The sequence below is a fragment of the Melozone crissalis genome, unplaced genomic scaffold (assembly GCF_028551555.1).
Source record: "Melozone crissalis strain CALT ecotype California unplaced genomic scaffold, PUWL_Pcris_2 ptg000013l_1, whole genome shotgun sequence".
In the NCBI taxonomy this organism is placed as follows: Eukaryota; Metazoa; Chordata; class Aves; order Passeriformes; family Passerellidae; genus Melozone; species Melozone crissalis.
The window spans coordinates 60,212,811-60,231,021 of NW_026535791.1; the positions used below are offsets into that span (position 1 = coordinate 60,212,811).

Here is an 18,211-nt window from a genome sequence, read left to right on the forward strand (position 1 = left end):
GACCTGCACTCAGGTCAGCTTGAGCTGCTCAGCCTGCAGGCTGGCAAAGGTAATTCCTAAACACCTTCAGGAGCTCTCTTCTGCATTACCAGTCCACAGTATTTCAAGTTTTCACTTCCCCAGGGCAATTGAAATCTTGCAGTATTTCCATTAGAGCCTGCTGGCATGGGGGCACAAGATGAGAGGATGTAGCAAGTCAGTGATTGTGGTGGAGCTAATGGACAATAACTCACTAAAAGCTCTTTTAAGCTGCTTTTCCACCTCTGAGCTGAAAACCTGAACAAACCAGTTTGGAACCACACACTTCCCTCAAACAGACCCTGCCCTGCTGATCCAGATGCTTTCCTACATATGTCTGTATTGGTTTCAGTTCTGAGACAAAATGTTATCTGCTATCTAAAAGGATAAACACATCAGGGAAGAAGGACTGGGCAATATTTAAATAAAGTCAACTCTGTTATATTCAGCTTCTTTTCTAAGGTATAGCTATGTTCTCTTCCCTCTTACTCTTTTCCACCAGAATCTGTAACACTTATTTGTAACTCTACAAATAAAATAAAAAGATGGGGAATATATATTTATGTTATTTGGTAAGCTGGTTACATATGCCTCCCCAGAACAGCATAGAGACATACCTGAAAGATTTAATCATTACTTCATCATTGCTAAGCGCTGAGATGATACAAAAAAGGACTGAAGGTCAGAGAATCAGAGAACAGTTTGGATTGGAAAAAAACTTCAGGATCACCTAGTCCCAATGCCCCTGCCATGGGCAAGGACACCTTTCACTATAACCAGGTGGCTCAGAGCCCCATCCAGCCCGGCCCTGAGCACTGCCAGGGATGGGGCAGCCATCCTTCTCTGGGCAGCCTGCTCTGTGCCTTGCTATGCTCACAGCAAGAAATTTCTAACACCTGATCTAAACCTGCCCTCTCTCAGTTTAAAGCCATTTTGTCCTTGTCCTGTCACTACATGCCCCTATAAAAATTCACTCTCCAGCTCTCTTGTAGGTCCCCTCGAGGTACTGGAAGGCAGATGAAAGGTCTCCCTGAAGCCTTCTCTTTGATTTCCCATGCAAACTATTCCATGCATACAGTGTTATTTCTGCTACATAAAGAAATAAAAATAAAATAATTGCAATATTTTTTTTAAAAAAAGGAAAAAGTCAAGGGCGTTTGCAATGAGAGAAATTTTTCTATGACCTACCCACAAGTTGCAACCTGAATTTGGATCTTATTCAACTCTGATTAATTCCAAAGTATCCTCAAGGCTGAAAGTTTATCACATAATTTAACTTGATTTTTGGTGACAGAAAACTTGAGGTAGGGTCACAAGAGCAAAAACAATTTAGAGGATTCTGTGAAACAAAGCATTTTGTCTAGGTACCACCTACTCAAAGTTTATCCTAAATATATCTATCTGCATCCTGACTTTTTTACATATAGGACACTCTTTTAACCAAAACCAAAGAAAAGCATTCAGCTTGATTTTAATAGCACAAAGTGCAAAAAAGAAAAACCTATGAAACCTACTTTTTGTTCTGCTGTCGACTTCTATTTTTGTTGGCTCCTGAGTTGCTGTGGCTGGAGGTAATTTCTTCCCAACACTCTGAAAAAAAATAATTATTCTTCTTTAAAATTTGCAGGTTCAGTTAAAAGTTGGACAACATAAAAATAGTAATGGAAATACAAAATAAAGGAGTAGAAAAGGGACAGTAAAGAAAAAGAGGCAAATTATAAACTATACTTATGTTTGTTACTGGGGATTAACTTTTTTAAAAATTACAAATAATTAATAAAAATGTGATCCTTTAATTTTCCTCTGCTAATGTTTTTAACATTTTTAAATGATCACCCCTTAACACTTCCCTGAGTTTCAGGAAAGACTCACAGAAGTTTCACTGGTAGATTGAATATTAAACAATTGATGAAATGACTTAGGGAAAGATGTTATTCAGTACCAAAAGTAAAGCTGAAAGAAGCAGCAGAGAGGAACTTACTTGACTTCTGTTCATACAAGGAATATTCATTTCAGTCATTCTAGATTGAGTGTGATTTTTATATCGTCAACATCTCTTTCTTATTTTATTATTTTTTAATATCTTTTTAGCAAAAGTAACTAATTTACAATTACCTACTATAATAAGCAATAATCTGCTGCAGATAGGTAAGTTGAGGTAACATTGAATAAATACCATCTGCCCCCACCAAAATAAAATAGAAGAAAATCAGTGATATTCATCTTTATGTATCTTCTCCTATTATATGCATACTATCCCCTCTCTCTCTTAGCTTGTCTTCCTGTGAAGAAAGTTTTCTATCTTTAAAATCCTAGCAATGTGTAGATGGGAAAATAAGCATTGTTGTTTTGAAAAGCCCTAGCTGCCATTGCTCCCTGCAAGGTCTGCACAAGCACCACAAAGCTCCTCCAGGCTTTCACGACCTCCTGAGCCACAGCTTAGGGAGCAGAGTGCTGAGATCCAGCCCTGCCAGTGCTGAGTACCACAAGGTCCATAAGAAAACCCTGGTCAATGTAAGAAGCAACAGGAGAAGGGCTCTTTGAGTAGCTGAAAATTCCAAGGTGTATAAAGAATACTGAGAGCTCCGTGTTAATAATATGCAATAACGTGTGATAATATATCTATGGAAAGGACTCAAATACACACAGGGATTTCAGGCTGGTAAAAAGAGCACATAGGGAGGAAAGATAGTTCTGAGAGTTGTGCACAAGACATCATCAAATCCATGCTGGCAGCAATGCAGACTACGAATTGCAATACCCAAAATCATCCCATTGCAACTTAACTTGCAGGTGGAAGAAGAAACACCTGCCCTTCTGATGAGCTTATAACTCTGCTCAGAATCCAGAGTTTGTGAACTGCTAAGGAAGAGAAATAAACAACAAAACTCTAGAGAACCTCCCAAACTATTTTCTGGGGTGGGAATGAAAGATAAGAAGCATTAGCTGGAAATAAGAAAAATAAGAGATGACAGATATCTGCAAATTGAGAGAGAGCAAAACAGAAAAGTTCATGACCTGGTTGTGATGGAGAAGTTTAAAGTCAAGAAGGATGATTATAAATCTGAGATCCATCTGCAAAGCAGTGAAAATTGTACTGAAAGAGATATAATGAAGAATTTGAAGCTACCAGGCATTTGCATTTACACAGATAGAAGTACAGAATGCCTCCAAGATGAAAGCAAGACTGAGAAGGCAGCTCCTGGTTCACAGGCAAACAGGGCAGTTCAGGATAGCTGCACATCACAGTACATGCTCAGTCATCATCAAACCTTTATTCACATTTCTGCTTCATGAAATTGTTTAGGAAAATGATGAAAGCAGATACTCTAAACTGCACTGCAATAAAGACATACCCACTAAAGGAATATGAAAACCCTTTGAAAGATTAAAACCTATTTGAAAGATTAAATTATTATGCAAGACCAGTTAATTAAAGGAAATATTTTAGTAATTGCTTTACCATACATGAATCATTGATTTTATGCCATGAAACCAAACACCATATAAACCCACAACAGGCTAAAATATAACAAGCTACAGATCACAACAAAAGAATAATGAGTAAAAAGGAAGATATTTGTGTATCCTACTGGAAAATCCATTATGCAAAGTAATTTCCTAATATATACAATGAAATGCAAGAGCTATGCTTGAAAACATTATTTCATCTGTTCATTCAGAACAAATGCCTCTGTAGGTGATAAATCAGCATTGGGAACCAATTTGTGAACAGAAAAGGGAATACTATCCAAACAAGGCTGCTCTTTTATTAGGAGCTAGGAGGAAGAATTAAAATAATTTTTATGAGGGTTGCATAGGACCCACTCCAGTGAGAAGGGATACCTGAATTTGTTGTGGGACAGGGAAAGCAGAAGACAAGTGGAACTGCTACTCTTTAATTGTGAGGGGACTACACTCTGTGATTTCTAGGGGTGAAAAAAGCATCACTGACAGGAAAAAGGAATACAAAACTATAAGTCATGTAAATCTGGTTTCAGGTGACCTGAACTGCCAAGTTCAATTGTCCTGTTATGAGGTTCTAAAGGAGGTGGGATTTAAAAATTATTATTTATGTTTCCAATTGGTCTACATTTGCATGGAAAGTGTGTCACCACTTTCTGAAAACACCTGCATGAAACTTAATATAGTACTTTTTTGTTCTTTAGGAAATACCCAAGATAAACTCTCCTCACTCTAAGAGATGCTGAATCCTCTTTGATCTGGTAAATCTGATGGTTTTGCTATAACAGGCTAAAAACTCCAGGATAGCTAAGACTTGGAGACCCAGACCAAACATTATTAGCAGACCCACCAATTTTTCTGACAAGAAAACAAAAATGGGAGAGGGTGACATCTCCCATATAAGCCAGAAACTTTCCTGCTCTCTCTCCAACTCTTCTATGTCACTCATACTCCCATACGGGTCAAATATCTACCAAATTTTTAGTGGTGGGGAGAACAAAGCAAGCCCAACTTGAATTCTTGCTGATCCAATACACATCTGCATGACATAGACTCCTCTTCTCAAAAACATTTACCACAAGATATTTTGTTGTCTTCTTCAGTTGAAGGCCCAGTACTATTTATCAAAACCTTCACTTCTGAAAAAAGGAAACATGGGAGCAAAGAACACCCAGTATGTTGAACTGAAGATTTCAATATAAATCTTTCTCTTCCTCTGTTTTTCCTTCACATAAGAAGGTGGTCCAAGCCCTTCTAGACCCATTGATCTGTGCTACAAAGTACTGATAGACAGCTCCAGCTTTGCTGTTAGTCTTTTACCTGATTAATTCTTACCTATTGGGCTCAGGATTCCTAAGAAGCAAGAACATCTTAGCCCTTGGGGACACAGGCACAAAAGACTTAGAACTTGAAGGACTTTTTGGGAATTTAGACATTCCAAGTGCAATACCAGGATCCTCAACCCTGTCAGCAATCCCTGACCTCTCCCAACATAAACTGTCTCACTTCATTTACCTAAATCTATCATGTTGTCAATAATGGCTGCAATTAAAAGTCAAATGCAGCATGAACCAAAATGCCCATAATGGCATCTCCCAGCAGTGTCCTAAATACCAGGCTGCAAAGACAAGTGAAGTTCTGCATTTTCTCTCTAAAACTATCTTGGATGTTGATGCTTGGTCAATGAAGCCAATGGAAGGACAGCCCAGCACCAAATAACCAGTTCTGTGGGCCTCAATGGCATTTTGGCACACTGCAAATCTGCATCACTGCAGACCACTTTCCTCTGATACTGAATTACCAGGGATTGCAAAAATTGTTTAGGTGGCCACAAAGTCAGGTAAATGAGGTCATGGTACAATCTGAACAGTCTCATTTTCTTTCATTTATATATTTTGTGTCAACTGCAGTCCCTGTAACAGCGGAGAACAACACAAGAGAAACAGAACACAAAATGAATCGTAAACAAATTGAGTTTCTCTCACCTGAAGATACTGTGGTTGTTGCTACAACTATTGAGCCCTGACCAGAGGGAGGAAAGTACACCTGTGACCAAGTTTCTTCCTTCAGGATATTTTAGCATTATACTTCAGGGTTTTCTGTGGTTGAAAACTGACTTATATATTTACTTTCAGAATTCAGGTCTAGGGTGTCTAGAATATTTCATCTGAAAATTCGAATTGAATTGTCATATGTGCACAGATAGGTCAATGCAGAAGGTTCTGTTTCACTTTGCACCAAAGTAGCATCCTTATCCTTTGAGGCTCCTTTAACAATATAGGCTTCCTGAAGCAATAGGTTATTTACTCAGGAATAAGGAAAAAAGGATTTACTCAGCATCGTTATTTATTTTGAAAAGTGTATTGAGGTCTTTATCCTAAATAAAATTATTTGGAAACTGCTGCTTGGAGTACAACTCTATGAAGATATTGTTAAGGAATACATCAGACATTAAAGAATTCATAAAAAGGGGCTGTATGAGCTAGAAACATTAGGCTTAACATAGTTTGTCAGTTTGAATAGTGAATACAACAAGGTGCACTGGTGCTTTGCACGAGGGAGGAAAACGCAGTTATGTATCTTTTGAACTTTTAGAACTTCAGAAAACCTCAATGACCGGGTCAGAGGAAAAAAGTTTCATGTTTCTCTGACCACAATACTTCCTCCTAACATTCACCTAAGTATATTTAGATGTGGCTTATATGCATGAGAATTTTCTAATATATAGGTTTATATGCAAATCCAGGGCCACTATTAGTGAGAGTATAAAAGCTGTAGTCTTCAATGTGTTTTACACTCCATTTTTTAACTGAGAACATTTGTTCACAAAGAAGTAGAAATGGTTATTAGTCTTCTAGCTCTGAATTAACAGGAGCATAAACCATCTTCTCACTGACTATGTATAATGCTGGTGTCGTAAGGGAAAAGCCATATTAATTCTTTTTTTTCTAATATGCTTAAGGAGTGTCATCTAGTGCTCTATCCATCCTATCTGTTCTGCCTTAAAATCTGAAAAAGAGAAAAAAACCCCAAAGACTTTCAGATGTCAAAATGCTCTCACTCTGTCAGAAACAAAATAAATGTCCAAGATTTCATTTTTTCCCATGCCACCAACATTCAGCTCCACATAAAGCCCTTTCTGTGACAGCATGATCAAATATTGCTATCCTGAGGTTTCTCAAAAGGACAGAGTTAACACTTTTCTGAAGGGTCACCACATGGGACTTCAAAGAGGGTAATGGGAATTTTAAGAAACATTTATAAAGAAAACAAAAGTTCTTGAAGAAAAGGGAACTAAACACCTGTCTAAACATTCGTTTGCTTCAGTCCTCTACAGTAGCTTCTTGCCCTGGAAATACTTTCTTCACAGCTTTGCTTTGCTAGAAAGACTATCCACGTGCATGTACAATTATTGGTGGTTTTTAACACCAATCAGTTGGGAACACCTGCCCAATGCACTCCCAGCTGATACAGGGAGACTCAGTTGCCAAAACTGCACACGTTTCTACTGCCAGCTCACAGCCTGGTGCAGGTGAACTCCCCTTGGCTCAGCAGGGGAGGAAACAAAGACTGGGAACCTTCAGATAAGGGTGCCCAGTCTCTGAGACCCTGAGGCTGGGAGATAAGAGCAGGCCTGCCCAGGTAGACAAGGAGAAAGAATGCAGTGAGATATTGAAAGACCCCAGACAATGATTCACTGTTGGACCAAGAGGGGCAGGCGGGGCACGTGAACATCTTGCGCACAAACTGGGAGGGTGTAAAGGCCCAAGGATTTCTTTGTTCAGGGTCCCTCTCCAGAGGCACCCAGCTTGAGCTTAAAAATAAATCAACTCTGCCTCAAACCCAGGGTTCAAACTCCTCTCTAGTAGCTCTTGCCTTTAAATCATTCGGAAGTTGAAACATGAACATCACTCAGCTCTAAATACCAGATGATGCTTCCCTAAAGAACTGTCCCCCTAACCACCACCATCTAAGCATCAGATGTAGCACAACTCAGAGAACTTTTTAGTGGGATGTTTGGTAAATATTCCACAGAATGCAGACAACAAAGCAATTAAAGTATTTTAAGCTTCATATTACAATTTCTTTTCACATAGTCAAACTATACTTTCTTCCATCCGACAAAGGCACATTTTCACACTTTGTCCATATTCCAGCAGATTAAAGGGCAGTTTTTTCCAGCTGATATCTATTTTAGATGACACTTGGACTTGAATGAACAGAGGTCTTCTGATTTACATCAAATCTTTGTAAAGAAATAAGTCTTTTTTCTAATTTTGAAAAAGATTTTACCTGTGAAAGGCTTTACCCTTCTGCAGTAAGATTGCAAGCCCCTGTATTTAGATGTTGTGAAAGGCATATGAACTTCCAGCATCTTAATTCTCTCTGTCTAGACAAAATCAACAATCTCTAAATAAAAGATGATCCTCCAAATAAGCATGCTGTTGTTTCAAAGCAAAAGACCAAAGCCTTCATCCCACTGGAGCTCTTTGGAAATGAACACAATTTCAGCCATCAGCATGACTCTTACCACAATTAACAAGTTTGGACAAAGCAGCCAAGTCAAGAGTGAAGGAGTGGAGGCCCCATAAATGCTCATGTACATCAGTCCACTGGGAACTGGCCACAACACCATCAGTGCTTTAGAGGAAAGCAATATTCAAGTAGACAACAAGAATATGCTGTTGAATGTTAAAGGCTTTTGGAATTAGCATGCATATGCAGAAAAACTAAAGGTATTCGGGGAAAAATGCTTTCTAGTGTTCAATTCAGGAGTCGCTTCTTGAGTACAAAGAAAGAAAAAGAAAGAAAAGACAAGGTGTGTATAAAAATAGCATGTCTGTCTAAATCCTGCTACAATACCCATCACAGAGAATGGTGAACAGGTTGTGATTACATTACACCACCCTTAGCTCACTTGGTGCCCTAGAAATACAGCACTGATTGTCAGAGCATCTTACAATTACTGCATCTGTCATCCACTGTCACAGCCCTGGAATCCAAGCAGACAAGCAAGCAAGTAAACAAAGCAAAGGAAACAGAACTAAGATCCCCAGACAAGGGAAGTTTTAGAAAAAAACATGATTTTTCTGGGGCTTTTTTTTCTGATTCATCACTGATATTTATTCTTCTTATATGATTCTTTCTTACAGTTGACAGGAAGCAAAACAAGTTTTACTCCTTGGTTAAAATGCTTAAACTACATCAAGCCTAAGTATAAATTTTTGAATGCTTAAGGAGTAGTTGCATTTTATTTTGATTAAAAGTTATTTTGATTTCAAAATAACTGTAACTTCTGAAATATTTAGTAAAAGAAGTTACTGGTGTTTTACTTAACTACAACAAAAAGTTTTTGAAAATCACATGAAGGGAAGTCCTTGAAAATCACCTGCTGGACAGAGAAGGAATTATTTATATGTTTGAGCAGAATAAAGGGAAAATGACAAACCTGTACTACTTTTGGCATAGCACTGTGAAGGATTACATAGAGAAGAAAAGGGAGGGAGAAAGGAAGGGCAGGATCCTTTAATCAGTATGTGCTGACACTCCCTATTGGCTCAGAGTCTGTTACTCCAAAACTAAAGATGAGACTAAGTTCTTTGATAGATTTTCCAGGTGTGTATTTTCTTCAGGAGAAGGCACAAGGTCCTGCAATTAAACGTGATTTATTGCTTTTATCTTGTATGAATCAAATTTTACCTACTGAATATGCTACTCACAATTGCTTATTATTTTAGTGATTATTTAGCATGATTTCTTACTTAACCACTGAAAAGCTAAGAAATCTTAAAATTTAGAGTTTCATACTACCCTTTGCTCTGTTGTGACTACATGAGTCTCACAGTTTAGATGTAATCTGCTTTTACTTCTTAGTACAATGACATTCAGCTGGTTTTGTCAAGATTTGGTGTTCTGATGTAGTTATTCAAGATTGAGTTAACTTCATTCAAGCATCAGCTGTGAGCCAGATGCCAGACCCTGCAGGCTTCCCTTTTGTCACTGGAGGTAAAACAGTCCCTTTAGCATGTAATTCACTTTGGGATAAAGAAAGCTCCTGTCCTAATAGTGCTTTTTAGTCTTCAGACTGTGAAGAAAGACTGCTTGTTGTCTACAAGCAACATCCCAGACACCTAAATTCAATCACCAGAATCTCACAATAGTTGCTATTTTTAAATATCTTTGTTGTGTAGTCCATGCATGTTACCTGCCAGAACAGCAGCCAAGTAATCTTTCTAAGGATCTGTCCTTATCTATCTGGATCTATATATCTTCAGATTAGCAATAAAGCTATAAATCCAGCTACCTAATAACTAAATAATAAGACAATGATGTTGCAGCATATAGTGTTGTCCAACTCACAGCAATTTTCATTAAAATACACAAATTTTTAAAGTTCCTGGTTCTGGCTCCTGAAGAAGATTGAAATTACAACCTCACTGCACATTCAAAACTAACATTGAGATTAGGAAGAGTTTGCTGTTCATCCTTTAAAAAAAGGTATTAACTTGGATAAGTAACTTATTAAAAGACAGAAAACAAAGAATTTCATCATGGTGATCAGTAGAGCTGTTCAGGGATCTAGATCAAGGCTCTTGTTTCCCACACCTTCCCAGATGACCCACCAAAGGGAAAGACAGAAACTAAATTCAGGTAGAAATAAAATGACACATTTGCAGAAAAAGTGCTATTTTAATAGGGAAATGACAGGCTTTGAAACTCATAGTTGTTAATACTTTAGAAAGCAATAAAGAGCAATGAGAAGCTATAAAAATGCTGCATAAATTCATCCAACATCTTGGCCATTGTCAGCAGTTCTCACCTCCTTTTGCCCTCACACACAAACCCCCTGAGTTCTCAAAGGGACTGAAAAAGACAGAAAGTCCCCAAGAATGATCAAACATATGGAACAGATCTCTCGTTCTGGGAAAAAGAGATACAGGTGACACAAGTCTATAAAAATCAGGGGAGAAGGTAGATAGGGAGGAGTCACTCATTAACTCTTCCAGTAATAAAAATTAAGGACTCACTCATCTCTTCCAGTAATTAAAATTAAGGGCTATCAGATGAAATTAGCAGCTGCCATATTCACAACAAACAGAGGGAGGTAACTCCTTCCCACAGTGTGCTCCAGCAGACTGGAACTCTTTCACAGGAGCTACAGGTGCTAAAATGTCACATGCAATGAAAATGTGACAACTTGATTTGCCAAGGAACAAAGATCCTTTATGGTTATTAATACAAATTTCAAAATTATCAGAGGTTGTTAAGGCTCCCCACAGGAATTTCTTTGTGCAACATTTCCAACATCGTCTCCAGGCTTGCAGTATTGACCTCTCGAGGAGGCACAATGAGATTCCAGACACAGTTCTGGTCTGCACTACAGATTTCCCAAGATCCTCCAGTTTCCAAGAATTATTATCCTTTAACATAGGGAAATGGAATATTGAATACAGGACTCTTCAGAAAGTAAATTTAAATAAAGAGAAGTGATATAAAACCAAAGTGAGGGAAAACTTAAGGGAAACTTCAAAGGATTATTCTAACTCCTATCTCCCACCCAAATATTATCAAACACACTAAGTTCTTCAGTTAAAAAGAAAGCAAAATCATAGAGAGAACAAAATTATATGGAGGAAATAATTAGAAAAGCCTTCAAAATTATACAGTCCTCTGATAAGACACTACAGAAATTTCCAATGGAAAATTTTTAAAGCTAAGAAATGTTTTATGTGTCTAAGTCTACTTTCCTGGGCCATCTTTCGTAGTTGCCACAGAAGTGGAAAACCCACTATGAGTCTAAAAGATTATAAAAATCAAATACTGGATTGACAGTCAGCTATTGCAATGAAAAAGACAAATCCACAGTACAGAAATGCATATTTACATTTCCTGTTTAGCCACCTCAAACATGCTATGACCTGTAAGGTGGATTATGTCCATCACAACCCCACAAAGTGAAACCTTGTACAACTTACCAACCTCCTGAATAAACTGATTTATTTCCAGTCAAGCTGTCTGGAAGGGCTTTGACTGTTACCAGCTTTTGCTGAGAAACCACTAGAGATTTAAGACATCTTGAGATGCACAATATTTCAGGGTGTGAATAAAAACTGTTCTCTCAGTGATGAAATTGATGTTTATGCTGAACTGTATCGTCCACATTCATGTAATTTATATTTCTGCATTTAGAGGACTCTCAAACCTTCATAGTGGGGAAGACTTCTAATTAGAGAGGCTGCCGCACAGACTCCTAACTTCCCATTTGCAATGACAAAACATCTCTTCAGCAATTTCTGAGCTGCTTAAATGGAAAATCGCTTCTGTTCGTGTTTCCAGCTGTTGAACTCCATTTAGAAATGACCTGAGCCAGCATCAAATGTCTCATCCAAGCATTAAAACTACCAGGTATTTAGGAAGCCATCAGTCTTCAAACCACAGATGAAGAACATCTTCATTAGCATTATGCAACTCACCAGAGAAATCTGTGCTATCTGAAATAACATTCAAAGAAATAGGTAGGTAAACCATGCAATGCAAAGGTTTTGGTTTAACCTCTTGGATGGAAAAGGGAGTAGAAACAAAACCATGAACACTGAAACATCACTCCCAGTAAAACTCTGGATAGCTTGGAGTGCACATTTTGCTTTTTGCAGTGTAGTTCACCGTTAAATCTGTTCTACCAGCAGGCAAGTTTAGTCTCTAAAACTGTTGTAACTTCATATTTTGACAAGCTCTTAAAATTTGAAATTGTGGGCAGGGAGGGGACTGAAGAGGCTTTTTTCCTTCCAACATGCTTGATGTGTTGGACAGGAGAGAAACCTATATACCTTAACTTGCATGCATTAGATCGTCAGTATTTCTGTAAAATTTGGACTCCTGGCATTTGATGCTGTCAGGCTGTCAGTTTCAAACCATTAATGAACTAAAAATCTGCCTTGCTAAAAGGTTAATAGTGAGAAAGTGAACAGAAGAGTTTAGATTAGATAGATGCTGCTGAAACAATTGGAGCGAGACAGATTAGAACCACTGATGAGTAAAACCACTTAAGTAAATGAAATAAAAGGCAAGCACAGAATGAAGCCCACACAGCATGCTCCCAGCTGCCTGATCTCAAAGCTCTGGAAGCGTGCACATCACAATGAGCACAATGAACAAGCTCATTTTCTTCTTTCCTCACGCTGCAGATTTGTAATGCTAGAAGGTGCTTTTGTATCAAAAGTATTTTTTTAAGCAGAAAGCCTTCTTTCTTCCCTGGATTATTTTTCATTCTCCTTTTTTACTTTCCTTCACATAAATGTAAAGGAAATATGTCCCCTTGCTCTCTTTGTAATGAATTTTACAATTTGCAGGTTGCCATTCACAATTGATTTCTATCTCTTCTAGGAAAAATACTTTAGTCAGTCTGCAGTGAGTGAATGAAATTCCTTCCTACTCTCCCAAGAGAACCATGCCTGTCTAGATATTAGCTGGTAACTTGCATGACCCAGACTGCACCATCCAGCCTAGAAACATGGTTATAAAACCTCCCTCTTTTACAACAATTATTGAACCTTACAACTGCTACACGAATCTCCACTTCCTTTTGCAGCAGTAAGGGAAGCAGTGCAGCTACTTCCATCTCTGAGAAGAATAACAAAATCTATGAAAACAGCAAGTAGGGAATGTCTCTTCTTTAATATCATCCTCTTCAAACAGTATTTCATCGTTTCTTTGTCAAAGTTATGATGTTGTCAACAAACTGACAAGTAGCTGTTCAATGACATTTTTCAAATTCAATTATCATAAACAAAAGAACAAACCCATATTGTCATGCAGATTATCCCAGATTTAGTGCTGACAACAAATATTTATTCCATTTTGGACTTATACTTCTTTTCTCCTCAGATTAACTTTCATTTTTTTAGATTTGGGGTTTTTCCCTTCACCTTACATCACTTAAATCAGAAGTTACTGAGGAAGAATAGGGCCATATTTTTATTTTTAACACTTACAGGGAAGACTGCAGAGCAACAAGTGACTCAAAACACAAATGGAAAATGACCTTCACCATGTGTTTCAGCTTTTCTTTCCAGCAAGTGCTTTAGGCACCGAGGCTGCTGCAGAGGGAAGCGTCAGCTGTGCAGGTGGAGGGCTCTGCTCGTTGTGTGGCCAGTGCATGGCAAGGAGCCCAGGAGCCACCAGGAGCCCCTGCCTGGCCCCTGGTCACTGCTGCAGCAGGACCTCCCCAGGACCTCCCCTCTCTCCCTCCCCTTGGCTTCTATTGGGAAGCTTTTATAAAGCCCTTAGCCAGCTAACTGTAATAATATGAGCTCACATCTCCAGTATTTAAGGACTATTTTAGAAACACAGAATGCCAAAAATCTCCTATAGAAACACACACAAAGCATTAAAAAGGCTTCTTAGAGACTGGCCTACAGATTTTTTTATCTTACAAATGCCCAGTTCATCTATGATCCTTTCACACTTTCCTCCTTCCTCTTTTCTATATTTAAAGCAGAAAACAAGAAAGACACATGGCACATTTTAGGAGAAAAGGCAACTTAAAAACTTGTTCCTTCATTTCTGCACACAGCTTACTGACTTGCTGTGAAAAGCCAAAGTTGAGGGAAATTTATACTAAGATACTAAGAGCTCCCAAAGTATCTGCAAATAATTAAACAGTTTATTTGGTATCTCTCCATTCAGCTTTCTATAAAATTTTACAAGCAACAGTTGATTCTAGTTCCTTTTTTTCTTGGAGAGAAAAAAGGATAATTTCCATGTAGGTTTTATTACCACAATATAATTTTCTAAAACACTCATTCATATCCATTTTCCTCACTTGGACAAATGGCACCTCACACAGAAGAGGAATTAGTGAAGCTCTTCCTCTTTTTTCTGACAAGAAGTACAGTTTTGTTGGTGTATTTAGGAAGGAAAAAACACAGGGTGGGGGGTGGTGAATTTTCACTTACTAAGCAAACATTTGAAAGAGCAACACATCCTAAAGACTTTAAAACTTGTCTTGCTTAACTCTAAACTTGCATTATTCTTTAGAGTAAGAAAATTGAAACCACATCATATAGAAATAGAAAACACGTGTGCAAGTTTAATGGCCAAACAGGCAGAAAGGAAAAAATGCAAGCTGAATAGAGCCAGGAGAGAATATGGTTTTCACACAAAAGTAACCCCCTGTTCTAATATGGACCTCCACAGCAGGAACGGATTTCAGGATCCTCCGCACTCTTTTTCCTTCTTTTATTTTACCTAGCCAGCATCTCCAAAGTGTGCAGAAGAGCCAGACAACCCTGCACATGATACCTGTGCTATGCAGAGTATATTTTACGATACATTTTTAAACAGTCACAGAAAGAAAACCCCAGCTAATGGTAAAATAAATACCTCCTCTCCCATTGTGAAGCCAAGCTGCCTCTCAGCAGCTGGAGGTGTCCAAGAGGAGCCCTGGAGTCCTGGCCCTGCCCTGCATGAGCTCAGCCCTGACACTGACTCACAGGCAGGGCCATCCCCAGGAAACAAAAGTTCCACTTGTTTGTTTCACAGGAAATCTGCACCTTTCCCCTACCCCTGCTCACTCACAGCAAGAAGTTTCCTCTCCTTTCCAGCTTAGACTTTCCTGGCTTCTTGAGACCGCCAGCTAAGGAAAGCAAGGATGTGAGTGACCATTTACAGAACTTTTGTGAACAGCCCAGGCAGTAAATTTTGTGAATAACTCTATTGGCAAATGATCTTATGGCAAATTCTGAATGTATAGGTCTTTCTGTTGGGGGTGGGGAAAAAGGCTGAAATTTCATGTAATTTATGTCTTTGTTTTGTGTTTTGTTTTTAAAGAAAAATGTTCAAGAAACTGAAATATCATTAACATGATGCACTGTTCCATTAAAATCTTATAAATTCTTAATGCTGCCTCCCTAAAAACATTCAACTTTAAAATGTTTGAATAAGGTCAAGGGAGGTAAAGACACAGATGATTTGGAAGAAATTAAAGATTTATATTTAAGCAAGTCACAAGATACTATACACCCTCATTTCCTTTTGACTATTAAAAAATAATCCTCAACTAGGAAAAATATAAAGAAAGAAAACATTTCAGAAAAATTCCACAAGCTAGTAAAGCTAAATAGACAACAAAAGATGAGGGCATAGATTTCACTTTAAAGGTTATATTCAGTTTGGTTTACATTCATCAACCTTTTTATTTATGTAATTTTCAAAGTGGTGTAAGTAAATTTCAAGGCAAGTAATTTTTTTTGTATAACTATTTCTTCGATTTTCAAAGGTAATGTGTTTTAAGATTATCAGAAGTTATTTTAATTGCTTTATAATCTTGTCAAAGTCATTAAATGCAAAAAGTCAGATATAGTAATTAAAAATCAGAAACACCATCCAACAAAATCCAAATGGAGCAAGAAAGAAAAATACATTTTACTGAGAACCACCAGGATGGTTTATAAAAATGTTATTCCTAAAGTCTTCATTACACTAATTAAAATCTTTTCAGATCGATGTATATAAATTAATTTTGCTTAGGTAGATTTTATTGCTATTAATGAACATATCATATTGATTCAGGAACCAGTCCTCTTAAACTCATCAGAGAGTAACTAAGCTAGCTTGCATGTCAGTACTGTCACCTTCTGAAGCATTTTCTCTGTACTGTTGAAACACGAGACAAAAGTTCCTAGAAATTCAGTTTATGGCTCCATCAAGTATCTGTGGAACTCAGGAAATCAGCTTTATTGTAAGCTACGTAAGCAAAGCATTTTGGGGTTTTTAGCAATTCTTCTTTTAGGATGCCATTGGGGTAAAAGGCCTGGTAATGATACAACTGAAATTCAGAGATTTACAGTGACTTGCAAGCTAATGATCACCAGCTGGATCCAGAGCAACTTAAAACATATAGACTTTTATTGCCATCCTATTATGAAATAAAATTGCATTAGCTTGAACCTACACATCCTGTTTTTCTGACGGGAGCATCCTAAGATTTCCTAATCAAAACCATGACTGAAATAACAGGAGTTTTCCTTCCCACAGAGCACTCCTCCAGGAGAACTCAGTCTGGCAGAAGCCCAGTGCTGTGCCCCAGGAGGACAGATCAGACCTTCCACGTTGCTTTTAGGAATAACTTGTACTATCAATATTTCTTACACTACTCTGCTTCTATTTTAAGATGTTCCTCGAACAGCTTGACTCAGAAACAGTTGAAAATACTTTCATGCATATGTTTGGTGTGTTTCTTTCACACTGACAAATTTTTCCTGAATAAAGTCCAACTGTATACATGTAAAGTATTGTGGCATGGACAACTAACTTGCAATTATTTAGAGTCAAATAGCTGCTTTAATTAAAAAAAAAAAAAAGCCTAAAAAAACCTCACAGGCAGCACAAACCACTGTGTGAGTAACACACATCCTTTGTGTGTTACACACCTTTCTGGCAATCCTTTGCCAAAAACCAGTAGTGCAGGCTGATGTGTAAGCTGAACCATGTCACTGATACCTGGACAACTCTGTTCAGACAGCTTGAACATTTTAGAAACCAAAGTGGCAGAACATGAAAGCACAGAAAGGAAGGAAGCATACAGGAGATCGGGAGTCACTCCTCACTCACATAGCACAGTTCAGTGACTCAGCAGAGAGTCACTGCCAGCTGAAGTTAGCAAATTTGTACCTCCCTTTAAACCTAATCTTGCATTTCCCATTCTATTCCCTTAGTACTAGGTCCTGCTTTGAGTCTGCCTCCCTAAAATAGGACAAGCTGCTTTTCAACTCTCCCCTGTCAATCTTAATTTCCCTACCCCTCCTTCTTATTCCTCCAGAATAGGGTAGTAAATAATTTAAAGTATTTATTTATAATGTCCAGGCTGCCTCATGAACATCAGCCACCATTTGCAAACCTGTACTATTTTTTCACATAATGAAAGAAACACATAAATCCTGTTTCCATAAGGAATGGGAAGTTACACCAGCAAAGGAGAGGGACCCTGCTGCAGGCAGCCCTGCTCTCGGGACAGCTGCAGCATCAGGGGTCAGGGTCCTTCTTCCCCTGCAGCTTTCCTCACAAGATGGCACCAGAATAAATGCTCAGGACAGGGATGCCAGACTGTAGCAGACGGAAGCTTCAAAGCAGAACATGAGTGTGGCTTGAACAGATGAGTGCCTCCTCTGTTCCTACACGGAATCCGACAAACTGCTGATGCTGCCACTGCTGGTGGCTGTCTCTGAAGAAAGGGATGCCAGAAACCTGTGCTTTCAAGTGCAAAGTGCTGCACACACACTTGGTGCTCCCACTGTGTGCTCTCTGCCTCAGCAGGTGTTTTCCATAGTGTTGCTAGTCAGCACCAGGTGGTTTTGCTTGCATCCGTTTTTAATCTCAGGATTTTGAGCACTGACTCCAACATTTCTGTTAGGGGAGAAGCACTTCCAAAGGCACGGGAGAGGCAAAGCAAGTGGCTGTGGGCTGCAGACACACGTGGCACACACAGCCAGGGCTGGCCATGCACCATGGCTGCATCCTCAGCTGGCTCAGAAACACAGGAGTCTCCAACTTGTGTCTCTCAAAGACTTCTCTTTAAATGACAACTGAAAATTAGGGGTAAAAATGTTTTCTGCAAGCAGGCAGGCAGGCAGGAACTGTCAGAACAGGTGTGCAAAGACAGACTCTCAGCACAGCTTCTGGGTTCCCTGCTTGCTGGCTCAAAATAGAAACTCAGACCTTGCAGGCATTC

The 18,211-nt window shown here is 38.6% G+C and overlaps 1 protein-coding gene across 3 annotated transcripts in view; it reads right to left on the minus strand.

The window, feature by feature from the left end:
- The window catches only part of SH3KBP1 (SH3 domain containing kinase binding protein 1), a 211,984-nt gene that overhangs the window by 60,746 nt on the left and 133,027 nt on the right, over positions 1–18,211 (minus strand). For all 3 annotated transcript variants that reach the window (XM_054271714.1, XM_054271715.1, XM_054271713.1), the window contains one exon: positions 1,533–1,608. In XM_054271714.1, the coding sequence (XP_054127689.1) occupies positions 1,533–1,608 (76 nt within the window). The remainder of the gene's footprint in view (positions 1–1,532; positions 1,609–18,211) is intronic.